Genomic DNA, 19,500 nt, shown 5'->3' with positions numbered 1-19,500 from the left:
ATGGATATCATGATCATGGACTTGATAACTTTAGTAAACCTTTGTTAGTCAACATCACTCGCCGCTGCATCCACAGATGCAAGATAAGACTTTACCATGCAAAGCAGAAGCCATACATCAACACAATGTGTTTTTTGGTCTGAAGAGTCCACATTTCAAAAAGTTTTTGAAAAACACAGCCGTCGTTTTATCTGGGCCAAAGTGGAAAAGGACCATCCAAGCTGTTATTACCAATCAGGTCCAAAAGCCAGTATCTGTATGGGCTAGGGGTGTGTCAGTGCCTAAGGCATGGGTAACTGGCACATCTGTGAGAACACATGAATGTCACACTGTCTTTTCCAGGGATTAGTGCAGAAGTGCATGGCTGTGTAAGTATAGAGTGTGGGTGCTAGATTGGCCTGACTGCAGTCCTGACCTGTGTGAAGCATTATGAAGCAAACCATATGGCAATGAAGACCCCGTACAATTGTGCAGCTAAAAACCAGCATAATGGATGATTGAGGGAAAATTCCACTTTCTAAACTTAACAAACTTGTTTTCAATGCCCAAATGCTTAAAAATTGTTATTAGAAGAAATTTTGATGTTTCACAATAGTAAACACTCGATTGCAGCAACTTCTTTGCAGCGTGTTGCAATGATCTGATTTGAAATTACTGTCATTTAAAAAAATAATGACATTCACAAGGTAAACATCATATAAGGTTTAGTTGGAGTGCTTTCAATTAGGCAAACGGTGAATATAATTTACAAATCACTCCTTTTTGTTTTTCTTAGCATTTTTCATACTGTCCAAACTTTTATGGAATTGGGGTTGTACAAAGTAATTAGTTACTGTAATCAAATTACTTTTAGGCACAATGTAGTGCAGTACATTACATTTAAAATTCTTGTAATCAGATTACAGTTACTGACTTTCAATTAAATAATTACTTTTAAGAACATTTCTTGGGTTACAAATATTTCTAAAACATTTGTTAAAATGGTAATTAATATGGTCATATGCACTTCTGTTTGCATTTCCCTGACATCTGAAGGGTGTGCGACAATGAACAAGGAAATAGACATTGTTTTGAATTTGTTGAGCAGAAAAAGCAAAACAGTGTTTTAAAAAGTAATTTAAATGTAATGTAATTAGTAATGTGATTAGGTTTTCAATTAAGTAATCAGTAAAGTTATCTAAATAATACTTTTAGAGAAGTAGTTAGTAATGTGTAGCAGATTGCTTTTTTTAGTAACTTGCCCAACACTGATAATATTGTAATAGAGTAAAAAATTACTGTTTCACAGTAATGAGAATCATTATTGAAAACAATGGGAATAGTAAAAGTAAAACATCTGAGCGTTTTACAGTAATTCGAATTGGGTGATGAAATGTGTTTGTTTACATTTAATAATGTCACAATGCAAAAAATCTTGATGGTCCCAAATGTAGGGTTTTTCTTTATTAAATTTTTTTCTATATTTTATTTTATATTGATTTGGGGTGACCAAGACATTTTTCATGTCAGTTTCATGAGGATCACCCTGTTTTGATTTATGCACTTCAAAACAATAGTGTAAATGTCTTTTTCAGCAAGTGGCAGGATTTCATGGAAATCTGACCTTTTTGGACAATCACGCTGTTATGCACCCTTTACAGGAAACCAGCTGGTAACATTCAAATCCCTTTTTGCAAGTCAGATGCACTATTATTGAACTGAACTAAATCCAATTATCCCCCAAAAAAAGGAAAAATCTCACCTCCACTTACTGTTCGTACATAGCCACAATTTAGCATATCATGTGTCAGTATGTGCTCATTGACCATGTTTACATGCATTTATGAAAACGGTTTATTCCAGGGTTTTTGCAGTATGCGGCATTCTGAAACGTTATGTAAACAAGAACAAGTCAAAAAAATGGAAAGAATTCAAAGTTTCTGGGAGTACAGTGGGAAAAGCACATACACTATAAACTATGTCCATTTATGCACACCAATGTAAAATATCGATGGTCATTCACTTCCACGTATATGCGCTTGTCCACTGGAGTGGATTCTCTGGAGATTCCCAGAGTTTTACGTAAGAGGGAAACCCCACTATTGCAGCACAATTCCACTGCAGGTCGCACCTAACTCAACTATAGAATATCTGCAGGTAAAGCAAAGCAATGGAGAAAAAATAGCGATGTCTTCTTTGGATGCCATGTTTATTATTTACACAAGCGTCAAGGGGAAATTATGTTGCTGTGGAGAAAGCTGCTAACTGACCGAGCTGGATGTATACAAGAGTAAAGACTATGCCGCTAATACAGTGCATGTTAACAGGAAAACTACTTTCTTGCAATCTGGCACTTTCCCGCAATATGCCGCTTTCTTGCAATAAACCACTCTCTGGTATCCATGTAAACGTTGTGTTTGACAACTTTATCTGTTAGTTTAAGGAAGACCCCCAACAGGAATAATCTCCAACTACATTAATTATATCCTACAAGAAGCAGTCCGCGAACCACGTTTTTGACAGGAGCAGACAGGCGTCATGATGTTGATGGACAATATATCAGCATAATTATATTAAGCCTCCCCACCCCCAAATCTCAGCCCCCCTCTTGCTCCAATGGTCGCCAGGAGCAACGGGGTGGGTTCAGGTGGCTGTGTCTGAGACAATGCCCCCAACCTTGCATCCCATAATCAAATATGAGCTCTCTCTCCGAATTGGCCTGACAATTGGCCCTTGACTAATTCCAACTGAGATTTGATTTTGCACTGACGGAGATGGTATCTTTGATAGACGCTTGAAGGTGTTTTGCTGAACATGTGTAGGATGTTAAATGCTTACAATGTTCTGATTCAGTAATGGATAAAAATGCCTCATTTTTGTTGTAAAGCATCAGGCTTCAGTGATGTATATATTAGAATTAAAGACACCATTGTCACCAAGTCTTTTACTCCATGTATGTTTGGGTTGAGACTATCTACATGCTGTAAAAAGTGTTTTTCTAAACATTGGGAAAAAAATACTTTTAGCAGATATCCACATTTAAAATGTACAGTCTTCTGGGAAAAATAACCAAAAATATCGATTCATCTTGCACTCGCTCAATTTGACCAGTAAATTGCTTTATAGAATGAGAATTTTACTCCCTTTAATACCACCTACTTCTGACTGGCAATAGTGTAGACTAACTGAATTTCAACTAAAATGTTTAAGCCTTTAAAGACAGACCTGTCGTGAATTTTGAGGTTGTTCATTGATAGTATATGCTTCCGTTGAATCAATCAGTCTATGTTATTTCAACTTCATTGTTTAAAAAGATTTGTTTAATAGTGAAATTCCTGGTTTACAACTACATTACCCATGATCCAGTGAAAGCGTGCACTCTCAATGCACACGCACAGCAGTCTATGCTAGTAGGCTACATCATGCAGTGAAAGCGTGCACTCAATGTGCACGCACAGCAGTCTATGCTACTAGGCTACATCACGTAGTGAAGCGGGCACTCTCAATGCGCACGCACAGCAGTCTATTCTACTAGGCTACATCACACAGTGGAAGCATGCACTCTCAATGCGCACGCACAGCAGTCTGCTAATAGGCTACATCACACAGTGAAAGTGTGCACTCTCAATGCGCACGCACAGCAGTCGATGCTACTAGGCTACATCACAGAGTGAAATTATACACTCTCAATGCGCACGTACAGCAATCTGCTACTAGGCTACATCACACAGTGAAAGCGTGCACTCTCAATGCGCACGCACAGCAGTCTATGCAAATAAGCTACATCACGCAGTGAAAGTGTGCACTCTCAATGCGCACGCACAGCAGTCTATGCTACAAGGCTACATCGCGTAGCGAAAGCGTGCCCTCTCAATGCACACGCACAGCAGTCTATGCTACTAGGCTACATCACATAGTGAAAGCGTGCACTCTCAATGCGCACGCACAGCAGTCTATGCTACTAGGCTACATCCCATAGTGAAAGCGTGCCCTCTCAATGCACACGCCCAGCAGTCTATGCTACTAGGCTACATCACATAGTGAAAGCGTGCACTCTCAATGTGCACGCACAGCAGTCTATGCTACTAGGCTACATCACATAGTGAAAGCGTGCACTCTCAATGCGCACGTACAGCAGTCTATGCTACTAGGCTACATCACATAGTGAAAGCGTGCCCTCTCAATGCACACGCACAGCAGTCTATGCTACTAGGCTACATCACGTAGTGAAAGCGTGCACTCTCAATGCACACGCACAGCAGTCTATGCTACTAGGCTACATCACGTAGTGAAAGCGGGCACTCTCAATGCGCACGCACAGCAGTCTATGCTACTAGGCTACATCACATAGTGAAAGCGTGCACTCTCAATGCACACGCACAGCAGTCTATGCTACTAGGCTACATCACGTAGTGAAAGCGGGCACTCTCAATGCGCACGCACAGCAGTCTATTCTACTAGGCTACATCACACAGTGAAAGCGTGCACTCTCAATGCGCACGCACAGCAGTCTGCTACTAGGCTACATCACACAGTGAAAGCGTGCACTCTCAATGCGCACGCACAGCAGTCGATGCTACTAGGCTACATCACACAGTGAAAGCATGCACTCTCAATGCGCACGCACAGCAATCTGCTACTAGGCAACATCACACAGTGAAAGCGTGCACTCTCAATGCGCACGCACAGCAGTCTATGCTACAAGGCTACATCACGTAGTGAAAGCGTGCACTTTCAATGCACACTCACAGCAGTCTATGCTACTAGGCTACGTAGTGAAAGCGTGCGCACTCAATGCGCAAGCACAGCAGTCTTTGCTACTAGGCTACATCACGTAGTGAAAGCGTGCACTCTCAATGCGCACGCACAGCAGTCTATGCTATTAGGCTACATCATGCAGTGAATGCATGGACTCTCAAGGTGTGTTTTTGATTGGTTTTTGCCAAGCGAGTGACATACTCGATAATGCCAGATCGCACATTGTTAAAAGAACAATTGAGATATTATTGTAGACGATACATATCGCAAACTCCTAGCTGGCACTTTTGTGCTCAATTGGCTGTTTGGATGAGAGCTTCAATATGTCACACTACAACTTTCTGTTTCAATAAGAATTATGTCAATACAGGAAAGAAAACGAATCCCAATTTTATGGGATATTTCATGAAATATTAAGTTTGTCAAGAGAATTTTGATGAAAACTAATTAGAGCTCTTTTTATATCCTCTGTTTCTGTTTTTACCAGTATCCCAGGTTGAGCCCACACAGTTCACTTTGTATCCAGGGGAAAAACTGGAGCTGATCTGTAAAGGAAAAGAGGAGACACAGGAAGTGACCTGGACTAAAGACTATGTTCCATTGGTTGATGGAGAACATACACAACTACGGAATGATCATCTAGAGATCGAGACTGTGGAACCGGCCGACTCTGGCGTGTATGCTTGCTTTGCTCAGGGACCCAACAGCAACCACACAAATTACTTCAATGTCAACGTTACAGGTGAGCAATGACTAAAAATATCAAATTACATTACTGACATAAGCACTAATCGGACAGGATTAGTTGTCCAAACAATGTTGGGGTTACAATTATTAAGAATGGGCTCCTTTCCTGTCTAGAGGGGATTCGATTTCTCAGAGGACCCCTGAATTAGCCAAAGGTAATTTGCTCAATAATTTCATGAGGTTGGGGCCTGGGTAGCTCAGCAAGTAAAGACTCTGACTACCGCTCCTGGAGTCATGAGTTTGAATCCAGGGCATGCTGAGTGACTCCAGCCAGGTGTCCTAAGCAACCAAACTGGCTCGTTTGCTAGGGAGGGTAAAGTCACATGGGGTAACCTCCTCGTGGTCACTATAATGGGGTTCTCGGTGGGGCGCATGGATGCCGTGGAGAATTGCGCGAAGCCTCCACACGAGCTATGTCTCCGCAGTAACACGCTCAACTAGCCACATGATAAAATGCGCAGATTGACAGTTTCAGACGTGGAGGCAACTGAGATTTGTCCTCTGAAACCCGGAGTCACTACGCCACCATGAGGACCTCATTGAGCTCATTGAGAATTGGGCAAATTGGGGACAAAAGGGGGAAAGAAATACAAATAACTTCATGAGGTTGTGTGAGAAAAACATGTGTAGATTTGATTCTGATAGGATTTCAATCCACAAAGGATGACTGTGAATCATCATTTCACCTCACATCCTCAGGGAACACTACAGTAGACCCATCCAATTAAAAAGCCCTTTTTTAAAAAGCTGCAAGGTGCATTTTGTTAGGTCATGCATGGGAACTCATTTATATAAAAAGAAAAAAATGTTTTTATTGAAAATGTGTTTGTTTCTGCTTAAACATTGTTTATTTTCAAAGATTGTTTATTACATTTAACTAACCAAATGTTCTGTTCTTGGTCAGATGGATTGGCTTCCTCAGAAGATGATGATGATGAAGAATCTTCCTCAGAGGAGGCCAAGCTATCAAGTAGCCAGAAACTGCATCGTGAGTCACTCTTTGTCAAAGTCTGTGTGAGCTTGTGTTGCTTTATGCATAGCAACACCAAAGTCTGAAAAATGTCTATAACACTATCAGTTACCTACGAAATTGGTGGGATAGTGCACATATTTATGCGAAAAACCACAACTATTTAGTAGTATGTGCCGAGCTTTATGAGACTGAATGCCTTCATGTCTTTTGATTTGGTTAGTCTTTGAGTCCAGAGGACACCATCAAGCCCATCAGACAGAATGAAACCAGCAACCAACACAGAAATGTTGCACCCTTTGATTGACGGTCCGGTCACTTTGTTACAATCACTTCTAAGGAACCTAGTGTTGTTTTTGCATTGCTTTTCTGCATTAAATCAGCCAACATTGAAAATCCTGTCATTGTTTACTCACCCTAATGTTGTTCCAAATCATATGACTGTCTTTCTTCCATGAAACATAAAAGGAAAAGTGTAGCAAAATGTTCAAACAACTCTTTTCCATACAGTGAGCGCATACAGTGACCACTGGCTGTGACGTTTCTAAAAAGTCAAAAGCACCAAAAAAGTGCCATAAAAGTAGTCCATATGGGTGTATCCGATTACAAAGTAATTAGCTTCTGTAGTCGAATTACTTTTAAGTATAAACATTTGTGAAAGCATTTCATTTTAAATTCTGGTAATCAGGTTACTTTCAATTAAAGTATTTCCATACATTACTTGCGCTAAAGTAATATGAATAATATGTTTCAAATATGCACTCGCGACAATTAATTTGGAAATATAGACATTTTGAATGAGTGGGAAAACCAAAAACCTTTCTAGGAAAAGTTATTTAGAAAGTAACTTAAAATTAGGGCTGCAACTATCTATTCTTCGATTAATTGATTAATCTGATAAAAAAAAAATCATATTTTCTTTATTTTATTAAGATATAATTGGTTCGATTTTCGGAACTGAATTCACAATTCTTTACTCTCTCAAAACATTGATCAAAGCCTGAATCATGAAAAGTTATGTTTGAATATATTATTATTATAGTTATCATTATTATTACTTTTAGGACATATGCAAAACAGTTCCTTTCCTTTACTTGTAAAACATAACAAAAAGTACTGTTCATTAAACAGTTAATGATTAATCAGGGATGGAGTGTGAATAAAAATCCAGCAGATGGCAATAGTGACACCAGAATAGAAATATAAATTATTCTGCACAGCCATAATTATGTTACATACATATGTTTGTACACTGTCATTGATTACATACATTGAGTATTTTAAATGAATATTTTAGGTTTTAGAATAGTATTCTCACTGATTACATGTTTCCAAAATATTCTTTTCAAAAATATGAGTTTGCATATGGAGTAAAATAATGTTTGCCACTTACTAGTGAAATCAGACATTGCATGTGGCATTATCACGAGGACTTTCAAATATCACACATTTACATTTATGCATTTGGCAGATGCTTTTATCCAAAGCAACTTACAGTGCACTTATTACAGGGACAATCCCCCCAGAGCAACCTGGAGTTAAGTGCTTTGCTCAAGGACACAATGGTGGTGGCCGTGGGGATCGAACCAGCGACCTTCTGATTAACAGTTATGTGCTTCAGCCCACTACGCCACCACCACCACTCCCCACCACATCACATCAGGACCGTTAGAATCATTATACATTATATTCAGCATTAAACACAATTGTACTGTAGTAAGGTTATCTAACCTCTGTGGAGATTTACGCTCGTGCTTAAAAGTCTCATCCTGGTGCTTACTGTATTACACGAGGAGAAACCAAAACACTTTAAAAACACGAAAAGCTGCACAACTGATTACACAGAAACTGAAATCATGGTATGATGTTCAATGTCCAAATGATTGCGCTCCTGTTCTCCATTGCGATCGGTTTGATTGAAGCGAATGCGCAAGCTCGCTCACTCAGCCAAGTTTAACGGATACTCGCTTGTGGTAAAACAACTTGTTTAGCGAAACACACGCTTGATGTTGAATACACACTATGTATACATTATAAAACATAGAAATTAGCAGTAAAATGTAAGTGATGGACTGGAGAGAAACAACTCTCACGCATCAAAACAGCACACGAACGTCAACGTAGGCTACCTGATGCAGCAACCGGTCCTCATTAAACTCTATTCTTATTACAATCTTCTTTTAAGTCTTTATACAGTGCTGTCATGTGCTGGACAATTTGGGTCATGTTTGTTCCACTTCAACTTGTCTCCATTGTCTCATCATGCGACACATTTTGCACTGGGCTGTAAAGTGACGTCAGTGACGGGCCTTCTCTGTGCTTACCACAAATGTCCAACTAATCGTTATTGAAATTCGTTGTCAATGATTTCGATTATCGCTAATTATAGATTTTTTTTATCGATTAGTTGTTGCAGCCCTACTCAAAAGTAACATTATTTGTAATGTGATTACTTTTAGATTAAGTCATCAGTAAAGAAATCTGATTATATTTTTATAGAAGTAAAAATATGGAGTTACTTATTTTGTGTAACTTACCCAGCACTGCTCATATGCTATATTCAAAGTCTTCTAAAAGTAAAACGATAGTTTTGCATAAGAAATGGACCGAAATTGGTCTGTTCTTCACTCAAAGCTGTCATATGGCTTCAGGAGACTTGGAATAGAGTTCACACGTCTTTTATGGTTTTTATTGTCTTGTTGTTGTTGTTTTGTGGAACATGACAACTTCTGGTCACTATTTGCATTCGTTGTATGGAAAAGAGCAGCGAAAATATTCTTCAAAACTTCAAATGTTCCCTTGTGTTCCACGGAAGAAAGTTGGTCAGACTGGTCTGAAACATCATGAGGTTGACATCTATCCCATTAACTATCCCTTTTATTTTGTTTTTGCACAAGGTATCTTGAAAATGTGACATTTTAGGTCTCATTGTAATGATTTAATTAACTCTTCCCTTTCTGTGTTGCACAGCGATGCCTCCAGTCTGGGCTCAACCTGATAAGATGGAGAAGAAGCTCCATGCGGTTCCAGCTAGCAAAACTGTCAAGTTCCGTTGCCAAGCCAATGGTAACCCTACACCAACCCTCAAGTGGCTCAAGAACGGCAAAGAGTTCAAGAGGGACCAGCGAATAGGAGGATTCAAGGTGAGCGAACCTGGATGTGGCGGAAAGCGCATCACTGAAATTGTAAAGTATCTGTGTAATATACAAGATCAACGGTAGTTTAAAATACAGACCATTTACTGTGTGTTGTTAGATTTTATACTACATGTGTTATCGGTGGGTACGTACTCCGTTTTGGAGGTTAGAAAGACAGAGGAGAGCACCTCCTCCTCGACAGATCTGTCTTCCAGACATCTCAATATAGCATGACAGGATTTGAATAGCCGTGCCTGGAAGGCAGACACTAGATCTGTGTGTTTCTTCTCTTTGCTTGACTGTAGTCATTTTACGCAACTGGTTCTACTCACACCAGAATGAACTCCAGGACTCACTTTGTGCTTTTACTAATTAAAACAAGGTGTCATTTGAACAGAACCAAAATAACAAAACATTTTAATCACATTTTGATTCCTTAGCAACACATAATTAGCGATACCAGAGCTATCCTGTTTCGTACTTATTAAACTCTTAATTTGTTTCACAGTTGTTCTAGTTTAGCCCAGTATCATAAAATTTGGAGTAACATTTCTTATTATGTTTGTAATCTGCCATATTTGGACTTTTGGAAAAGATTAGCTCATTCTTTGGTTGTTGGTTAGTGTGACATTTGAGCTTTTGAGATCCACTGAGATTCATCTTTGTGTAAAAAAAAAAAAAAAAGCGTATACATTTTTTTTTAATGTTAGTGAAGACACTTGGTCCAAACCACCAATCAGACATGTATCATGTTTTGATTGCTTCATGCTGGTGTCTTCTAATAGGGAACAGAAGAGTGCCTCTAGTTTTTCGGAAATATTGTAGCACTGGGGTTTTTTACATTTTCGTAAGAAACGTTGTAAATGTGATCTTATAAAGACAACATGTTTTGTGCAAAATTAAATAATTCACTTTTAAATCGCCAATGTACTCAAGTCAAAAAAATTATAATTAAAGCAGTAATAATGTCAAATTCAGTAAATGTTAAAGTTTTATACCTTTCTATTTTTTACACTTTTTTTTCTCCCTTGTGGCCCCCTAGTTTGAAAATCCCTGTTGTAGCACATGGCTTAAAGGTAACCAGAGATATTGTTTACATGGACACCAGAAAGCCGTTTATTGTGAGAAAGCTGCTTAAGGCTGAATAGCCGGATTCCCGTTTACGTGCACAGTGTTCGTGGCTTTTTCTTTCCTCCCATATACACAATGCTCTGAAAGTAAGCAGCTTTTTGTCACAGCATCATTAGTTCCCTGCGACGCTTGTGTAAATAGCAAACATGGAATCTGAGGAGGACTTCACTATTTTATTCTCTGTTGCTTCACTTTATTTCCAGATATTCAAGGGTTGTTTCTGTGTTTGTTTCCTTGACTTTACATAGTTGGGTTTCCCTCTAATGTCAAACTCTGGGATTCCCCCAGTGTACTTGAACACATATTCACAGATGTGATGGACTGTCGATATTTTAAATTGGTGTGTATAAATGGGTATATTTTATAGCATATGTGCTTTTCCCTTTTCCTGCTGTACTCCCACATTTGTTTCATTATTTTCGTTGTGGTGACTTGTTGATATGATGTATGGCTTTTTCCTTTGACGTTAGGTATCCTCTTTCATTTCCACGCACATACACACACTTCAGAAACCTGTAAGAATGCCACTAAAGCGTTCTCGCTAATTCAGCCTCTACTGCCGTGACATAATCTTAAACGTGACACAAACACACAACAAAGGAGCAATGAATGAATTAATGGTGTTCTTGATTCTCGCCATGTGGCTGTTTTTCACAACAAGACAACAAACATAGTTTCAAAAGAGGCTGACAGCAGCAAGACAAATTACAAATTTGACACATAAAAAAAACAGGAGAGTTTGAGAAATCATACACCAAAGCGCAGACGAGGATATCACTGTGTTAGCTCAAAGATGACGCACATGGGTAAGCTAACCTGCCATCTAGCTTATAGTAATGATGCTGGTATTGGCGGGTATCTGTTGGGTTTTGACGTCACATTTAGTATCGGCTCGGCTCGCTTGGAACCTCAACCGAGGTGGTACTAAAAAAAGTACCAGGTATTATCCACAGTGGAAAACCCCCAAAAGTCGATCAGAGTTGAGTCGAGCTGTAACGTGCAGTGGAAAACCCCCAAAAGTCGATCAGAGTTGAGTCGAGCTGTAACGTGCAGTGGAAAACCCCCAAAAGTCGATCAGAGTTGAGTCGAGCTGTAACGTGCAGTGGAAAACCCCCAAAAGTCGATCAGAGTTGAGTCGAGCTGTAACGTGCAGTGGAAAAGCCCCAAAAGATGCAGCATTACGCAAAAAACTTTTGTATTTTATTGAAAATTAATGGGCTATTCGTGACTAGCCACGATTAATATATTGTGCAAGTAAAAGCATTCAGTTAACTGGTAATTATTGATATAAAGTGACTAATATTTAGCTGGTCATGTGATCTCAACATGGTACTCATGAATGCAAAATAATTGAATACTATTACTATTTCTTTCAGTTTAAAAGATTAGAAAAAAGCAAAACAATTACCCAGTGGGTATTTCAAAAATAAATTCCATCACCTTTAAAAACAAAATTAAATTTCTGCTTTTACTTTCTCTTTTTTCTTACTTTCTTTGACTATCTATTTACTCCATTCCACACTCTTCCACATGAGATTAAAGTGAAGTTTCATGCTGGTATCATTGTGGACCTGTACCGTCTGTGTTTCCCATCAAGGTGTTTCCCAGCTGGGAGGCATTAGTCCTCTTCCTCCTTACCGCATACACACTTTACCATCTGGAGTGTGTTTGAGGCCACTGCAATGCACACACACATGCAAGCACGCACAGAATTACATGTGCATTGACACAATTTTTATCCAAACACACAAGTATACAAGGTAATAAGCTTAGACTGTTTTTGTCAGTGCCATTCACTCAATACCATGCCATTGCAAGAGGACCATGCATGCATAAATTCACCCAAACATCCAGGGGTTATGGGGGGTTCCGCTGAGGGGCCCTGCTGCTTTTTGGAGTCACCTTCCCCCCAGCTTTCTACCCTGTCTCTCAAAGTTTGTTTCTTTTGTTTAACAAGAGTCTGGGACAATTGTTCATTAACATGAAGTGTATGTGGAAAAGTCAGGTAGACTGTGAGTGTAGCAGATCGCATCTGGGGTTCTGTAATTCTGTAATTATACCCAACCTAAAGGCCTTTAAGTCTGACTTTCATAAAGCCAGAGTAATGAAATAAGGCTGTTATAGCAGAGTGTGTTTTCTGTCACTTACTCTTTGTTTGAACTTTAAAGGAATACTTCAACCAAAGATTTATGTAATCATTTACTCACTCTCGTGTCATTGCAACCTCGCATGACTTTCTATCTTTTGCAAATCACAAAAGAATTGTTTTTTATATCCTTGTTTGTCTTTAAATAAAATGGCAGTTGATAGAAACTTTAATGCTTAAGGATCCAAAAGTATATTAAACGTTGTCCATTCGGCTTTGGGCATCATATTCCAAGTCTTCTGAAGGCATACGATTTTGGTGAGAAACAACCAAGTAATTTTTCAATGAAAATCTTGAAGCTAGTTGACAGCAGCTTGCGTGTTCATGCGAAAAATGCATATCAGTAACCTTATAAAAGTGGTTTTATTCTACATGGAGAGGGTCCGCACATGGGGGCTGCCATGTTAGAATCACATGACCAGCTGAATACTACTCGCTTAATCTCAGTAACCGTCCTGTTATTTGACGCTTTCACTCACTGATTAAAGTAATCATGGCTGACTGTGAATACTAAAACTGAAAACTATTGATTTTAAATGATGCAGCATCCAAGCCACTAGGTGTCAGTGTAAGTCCAAGATGACACAAAGACAAACGTTATTGAGGGCAGCTTTAAGCTATTGTGTGGCTTCAGAAGACTCGCAAGGTTTTAAGGAATACTTTAGGCCCCCACCCTTAACTCCCTCATAGCGCTTGTCGTAATGCCGCTCCCATTCTGAACAGCTGCACATGTGTGGTGCGCACCAAATGAACGTGACAGGTTAACAACGCGGAGACTGATATAAAAGACAGCAGTAATATTCCCAGTACAATTGTACACAGTGTGATTGTTGCTCAGCTTCATCCATCATGCAGGTATACACTGGATAAAGACCATAACTGGCCTTGCCGTGTACATGTTGATGGACGGTCTCCTTTACTTTTTACCCATAAAAAAGCGTTAGTAACGTGACAGTTATTGTGCTTCATTTCAAATCATGGAGAGGCTTTATATATATGGGAGAGTCAAACATTCGCTGCTCTTTTTGCCTTGATGATTCAGATAGATCGCAAATTATTGCATTGTTCTGTCATGTGTTTCAAGTGTACTGCATCTGTAGCCAACATTTGGCAAGCAATCATTTTGACAAACTTTGTTAATTGAATTATAATTATAAATTATTTCCTATCGCTGCTCAGCGTGAACATCTAGGGGGCACGTCTCTATCTGCAGGGGTTTATGAATATACATACAAATGTATATTTTTATATACTATACACTTTCTAAAGTGTGTTGGGGTGGGGGGTGGGGGGTAGGTTTCACCCCTTTTTCTCCCAATTTAGAATGCCCAATTCCCAATGTGTTTTTAAGTCCTCGTGGTTGCATAGTGATTCGCCTCAATCCAGGTGGCGGGGACGAATCACAGCTGCCTCCACGTCTGGGACCTTCAACCCATGCATCTTATCACGTGGCTTGTTGAGCTCGTTGCCACGGAGACATTTTTCTTGCACACCTTTGTTTCCTATAATGAAAAGAACTTGGATTTCTCTAACCAGGTTGCTAATAATTCTATATAAATGATTATAAAGAATTTACCATTTGAATCATGTACATTTAAAAGTTGAAAAATGTAATTGTGAATCGTCCATAAGTTTGATAAAAATCAAGATTACATTTTTCTGCCATGTCGCACAGCCGGCCATGTCACACAGCCCTAGATTGAAATGACATGAAAGTTCCTTTTAGGGTCAGCTATTCCTTTAAGTGTTTATGAATGCCCAATGATTACTTCCAACAATTCCATTTTTAAAGTGCTAAAGCTTGATGTGTGCTAGCAGCACTTTATAGAGGTTTTGGCTTGAAAGAGGCCAGTTTTAGTGGCTTGTTTCCCACTCTCCTCCATGGAACATGTTGTTCTCAACAGCTCTGATCTTGTGCCTGACTGAATGTTAAACTGACCTGATGAAGATTTGCTGCCAATGTACTTACTCAACCTTTCATCAAAATGATCAGGGAAAGACAAACAGACCTCTAATGCTTTCAGCAAATTTCTGCTTTTATATGTTGGGCTGAAAGAAGATTTCATCTTTAATAATTTAATGTAGTCAACAGTTTATATATTGTGAGGTTATTTTACTGGTATATATAGTCTCAGACTGAATTTGCACACTTTTTCTGTGTGAATTTAAATATTGTTCTTTCAGCTAAAATGCAACACCAAGGCTTGATTCCCAGGGAACACACATGCTGACAATTGAATACATTGAATGTACTGTAAGGAGCATCTGAAATGCATCTAAATGCAAATACGTTAAGACTTGTTTAACAGAACCAAGAACTCTATTGGTGGCTGAAAGCATCATCGAATCAGCCAAAATATTTAATCAAATGTTCATGCAAGGTGTGAGGGATACATAGAACTTGGACATTTTGAACGGATGTGTAATGCTGCACTTGCAGATACATGTATGTTATAAATCTATCCAGATCCTGAAGTAAACCATGCATATTTTTTCATTGCACAGGTTCGAGAGCACATGTGGACCATCATAATGGAGTCAGTAGTGCCGTCAGACAAAGGCAACTACACCTGTCTGGTGGAGAACAAATACGGGAGCATCAACCACACCTACCAACTGGACGTAGTCGGTCAGTCTTATTTCCTGTTGTAGCTCTTCAACTTTTTAATGTTTGTATTTTGATTCTATTTACAACTTGTTTAGGGAACATTGATATTGCAAGAAGCCAGCCTAAACAACATAAAAAAATTATTACAAAGATAAAATAGAACTTTTAGTAATTATATTGTATTATATTATATAATTATTATTGCGGGGGGTTCGCACACGAAATCATAATATAAATTATGAATATATATTGTTATATATTCTGAATATATAAATGTAAAAATGGAATATATCTTTATAACTATATATTCTGATTAATAACTATATATTCAGGAATTATAAATATATACTTGGATTTATAACTATAAATTCTGATTAATAACTATATATTCAGGAATTATAAATATATAGTTGGATTTATAACAATATATTCTGATTAATAACTATATATTCAGGAATTATAAATATATAGTTGGATTTATAACAATATATTCTGATTAATAACTATATATTCAGGAATTATAAATATATAGTTGTATTTATAACAATATATTCTGATTAATAACTATATATTCAGAAATTATAAATATATAGTTGTATTTATAACAATATATTCTGATTAATAACTATATATTCAGAAATTATAAATATATAGTTGGATTTATAACAATATATTCTGATTAATAACTATATATTCAGGAATTATAAATATATACTTGGATTTATAACAATATATTCTGATTAATAACTATATATTCAGGAATTATAAATATATAGTTGGATTTATAACTATATATTCTGATTAATAACTATATTTTCAGGAATTATAAATATATAGTTGGATTTATAACTATATATTCTGATTAATAACTATATATTCAGAAATTATAAATATATAGTTGGATTTATAACTATATATTCTGATTAATAACTATATATTCAGGAATTATAAATATATAGTTGGATTTATAACAATATATTCCGATTAATAACTATATATTCAGGAATTATAAATATATAGTTGGATTTATAACTATATATTCCGATTAATAACTATATATTCAGGAATTATAAATATATACTTGGATTTATAACTATAAATTCCGATTAATAACTATATATTCAGGAATTATAAATATATAGTTGGATTTATAACAATATATTCCGATTAATAACTATATATTCAGGAATTATAAATATATACTTGGATTTATAACTATAAATTCCGATTAATAACTATATATTCAGGAATTATAAATATATAGTTGGATTTATAACAATATATTCCGATTAATAACTATATATTCAGGAATTATAAATATATAGTTGGATTTATAACTATATATTCCGATTAATAACTATATATTCAGGAATTATAAATATATACTTGGATTTATAACAATATATTCCGATTAATAACTATATATTCAGGAATTATAAATATATACTTGGATTTATAACAATATATTCCGATTAATAACTATATATTCAGGAATTATAAATATATACTTGGATTTATAACTATAAATTCCGATTAATAACTATATATTCAGGAATTATAAATATATAGTTGGATTTATAACTATATATTCCGATTAATAACTATATATTCAGGAATTATAAATATATAGTTGGATTTATAACTATATATTCCGATTAATAACTATATATTCAGGAATTATAAATATATAGTTGGATTTATAACAATATATTCCGATTAATAACTATATATTCAGGAATTATAAATATATACATGGATTTATAACAATATATTCCGATTAATAACTATATATTCAGAAATTATAAATATATACTTGGATTTATAACTATATATTCCGATTAATAACTATATATTCAGGAATTATAAATATATACTTGGATTTATAACTATATATTCCGATTAATAACTATATATTCAGGAATTATAAATATATAGTTGGATTTATAACTATATATTCCGATTAATAACTATATATTCAGGAATTATAAATATATAGTTGGATTTATAACTATATATTCTGATTAATAACTATATATTCAGGAATTATAAATATATACTTGGATTTATAACAATATATTCTGATTAATAACTATATATTCAGAAATTATAAATATATACTTGGATTTATAACTATATATTCTGATTAATAACTATATTCTGGAATTATAAATATATAGTTGGATTTATAACAATCTACAATATATCTACAAATACATATTCAATATATAATTCAGATTTTTATAAATACAATAAAACACCATTATAAAGTTACATTTCAAGTAAGCCAACTATTATTTTCAATAGAAGAGATGTTTTGATGTTTTTACTTATAAGAAGTAGAGCCCAGGGATTCATAAAACATTTTATTTTAAAAAGTCTCAAATTTGGCTTAAGAAGCATTACCCTTACATTTTGTGTTTAACTTCAACAATAAATAGTTGTGAAAACAAGCACAGATTCTTATTTCCATAAATCATTTGCATAATCACATTCAAAAAACTAATGTGGTACAGTTTCCAGATCAGAACTACAGAATTTGAGAATTCTGTGCAATTTGAATTCAGCAAGAAAAGAATGACAAGGATAGGTCTAACCTCTACATTTTGAAAGTTAGTTTGATATAAATGCTATCTTTATCCAAGTGCTGCTAAATCCCTCATTTGGCATTTCTTGGTTGGAGACAATTTTGTGTTAGTCTTCTCCCACTAGCTTAATTTCAGTGATTTATGGCTAAGCCTTTGATTAAATCGATTTTCGTTTTTAGCCATCACAGTTGATGGCAAATGATCCCCAAGGGAGGTTTGCAGAAGTGCTTCAGTGTTTACTTGAATCAGTCAGATGCAAATAGCTGTTGTTTACCATGTAGCTAATGGTTCGGCACAGCACCACTAATGGTTACCATTACTTCACTGAAATGAACTGAGGTAATGGGTGACTTTACACCTTGCGTGTGAGTGTCTATGGGCACGTGTGCGTCAAGGACAGACATTTGCATGCCGTTGATGGTGCGTGTTAAATGATTCATTGAAAAGATAAATTGTTTACTTGATGCCGTGGATGAGTTAGAGACTCGGTTAGTGGCTCAAGATGAGATCAGAGTATTTGGAATAAAGTAATTCAGAACAATGATGGGTTGACGTCGACTTGATTGATGCTTTCATTAAGTAGTCAGTAAATCAGTGCCACACCCTTGTAGATGAAAGCCCATTGTGACATCATTTGCACACAACAATAATACACATTCATGAAAAGCCACACTTTACATTTCTAATGCATACTCAGACACTCACCCTTACTCACAATGAACTCTTACCCTGCATTTGCGCACAATCGCAAAACATACATTTGTGTAAAGTTTACTGATATTGCTATGCAAGAATGGGAGCACTTATAGCTATGCAAAGACATGTCACTGCATTCCGAAACGTGTCCGAGAGCAATTCGTAATGCAACAAAAGTGCAATTCTCAGCATTGCCACAAGGGGAGCTATAGCACACATTAGAGTAAACTGTGTTCTACAGTCAGTTTTCGGTTTTAGGTCAACTTCTGTCATGATGGAACAACAGTTAGAAGATAATGTTGCAGAGCAAGTCAAAGTAAGTTAAACTTTCAGCATATTTATAGCTTAATCGCGCAGATATTTACAAGTAACTCAGTCGGGCCTGTGGAGCTCAGCAACTAAAGATGCTGAGTACCACCCCTGGAGTCACGAGTTCAAATCCAGGGTGTGATGAGTGACTCCAGCTGGGTATCCTAAGCAACCAAATTGGCCCGGTTGCTACGGAGGGTAGAGTCACATGGGGTAACCTCCTCGTGCTCGCTATAATGTGGTTCTCGCTCTCGGTGGGGCGCGTGGTGAGTTGTGTGTGGATGCCGCAGAGATTAGTGTGAAGCCTCCACGTGCGCTATGTCTTCGTGGTAACGTGCTCAATAATACACTTGATAAGATGCGCGGAATGACGGTCTCAGACGCGGAGGCAACTGAGATTCATCCTCCGCCACCCGGACTTAGAGCACATTGGG

At 36.8% G+C, this 19,500-nt stretch overlaps 1 protein-coding gene across 3 annotated transcripts in view; it reads left to right on the top strand.

Moving 5' to 3' along the window:
- Positions 1-19,500, top strand: part of fgfr1a (fibroblast growth factor receptor 1a) — an 82,875-nt gene that overhangs the window by 31,525 nt on the left and 31,850 nt on the right. For all 3 annotated transcript variants that reach the window (XM_052094934.1, XM_052094933.1, XM_052094932.1), the window contains exons 3-6: positions 5,225-5,479; positions 6,389-6,472; positions 9,425-9,597; positions 15,374-15,497. In XM_052094934.1, the coding sequence (XP_051950894.1) occupies positions 5,225-5,479; positions 6,389-6,472; positions 9,425-9,597; positions 15,374-15,497 (636 nt within the window). The remainder of the gene's footprint in view (positions 1-5,224; positions 5,480-6,388; positions 6,473-9,424; positions 9,598-15,373; positions 15,498-19,500) is intronic.

The sequence above is a fragment of the Xyrauchen texanus genome, chromosome 27, assembly GCF_025860055.1.
Source record: "Xyrauchen texanus isolate HMW12.3.18 chromosome 27, RBS_HiC_50CHRs, whole genome shotgun sequence".
NCBI classification, from domain to species: Eukaryota; Metazoa; Chordata; class Actinopteri; order Cypriniformes; family Catostomidae; genus Xyrauchen; species Xyrauchen texanus.
Note: the sequence above shows the minus strand (reverse complement) of the source record. Positions and strands in the feature narration are given on the sequence as shown.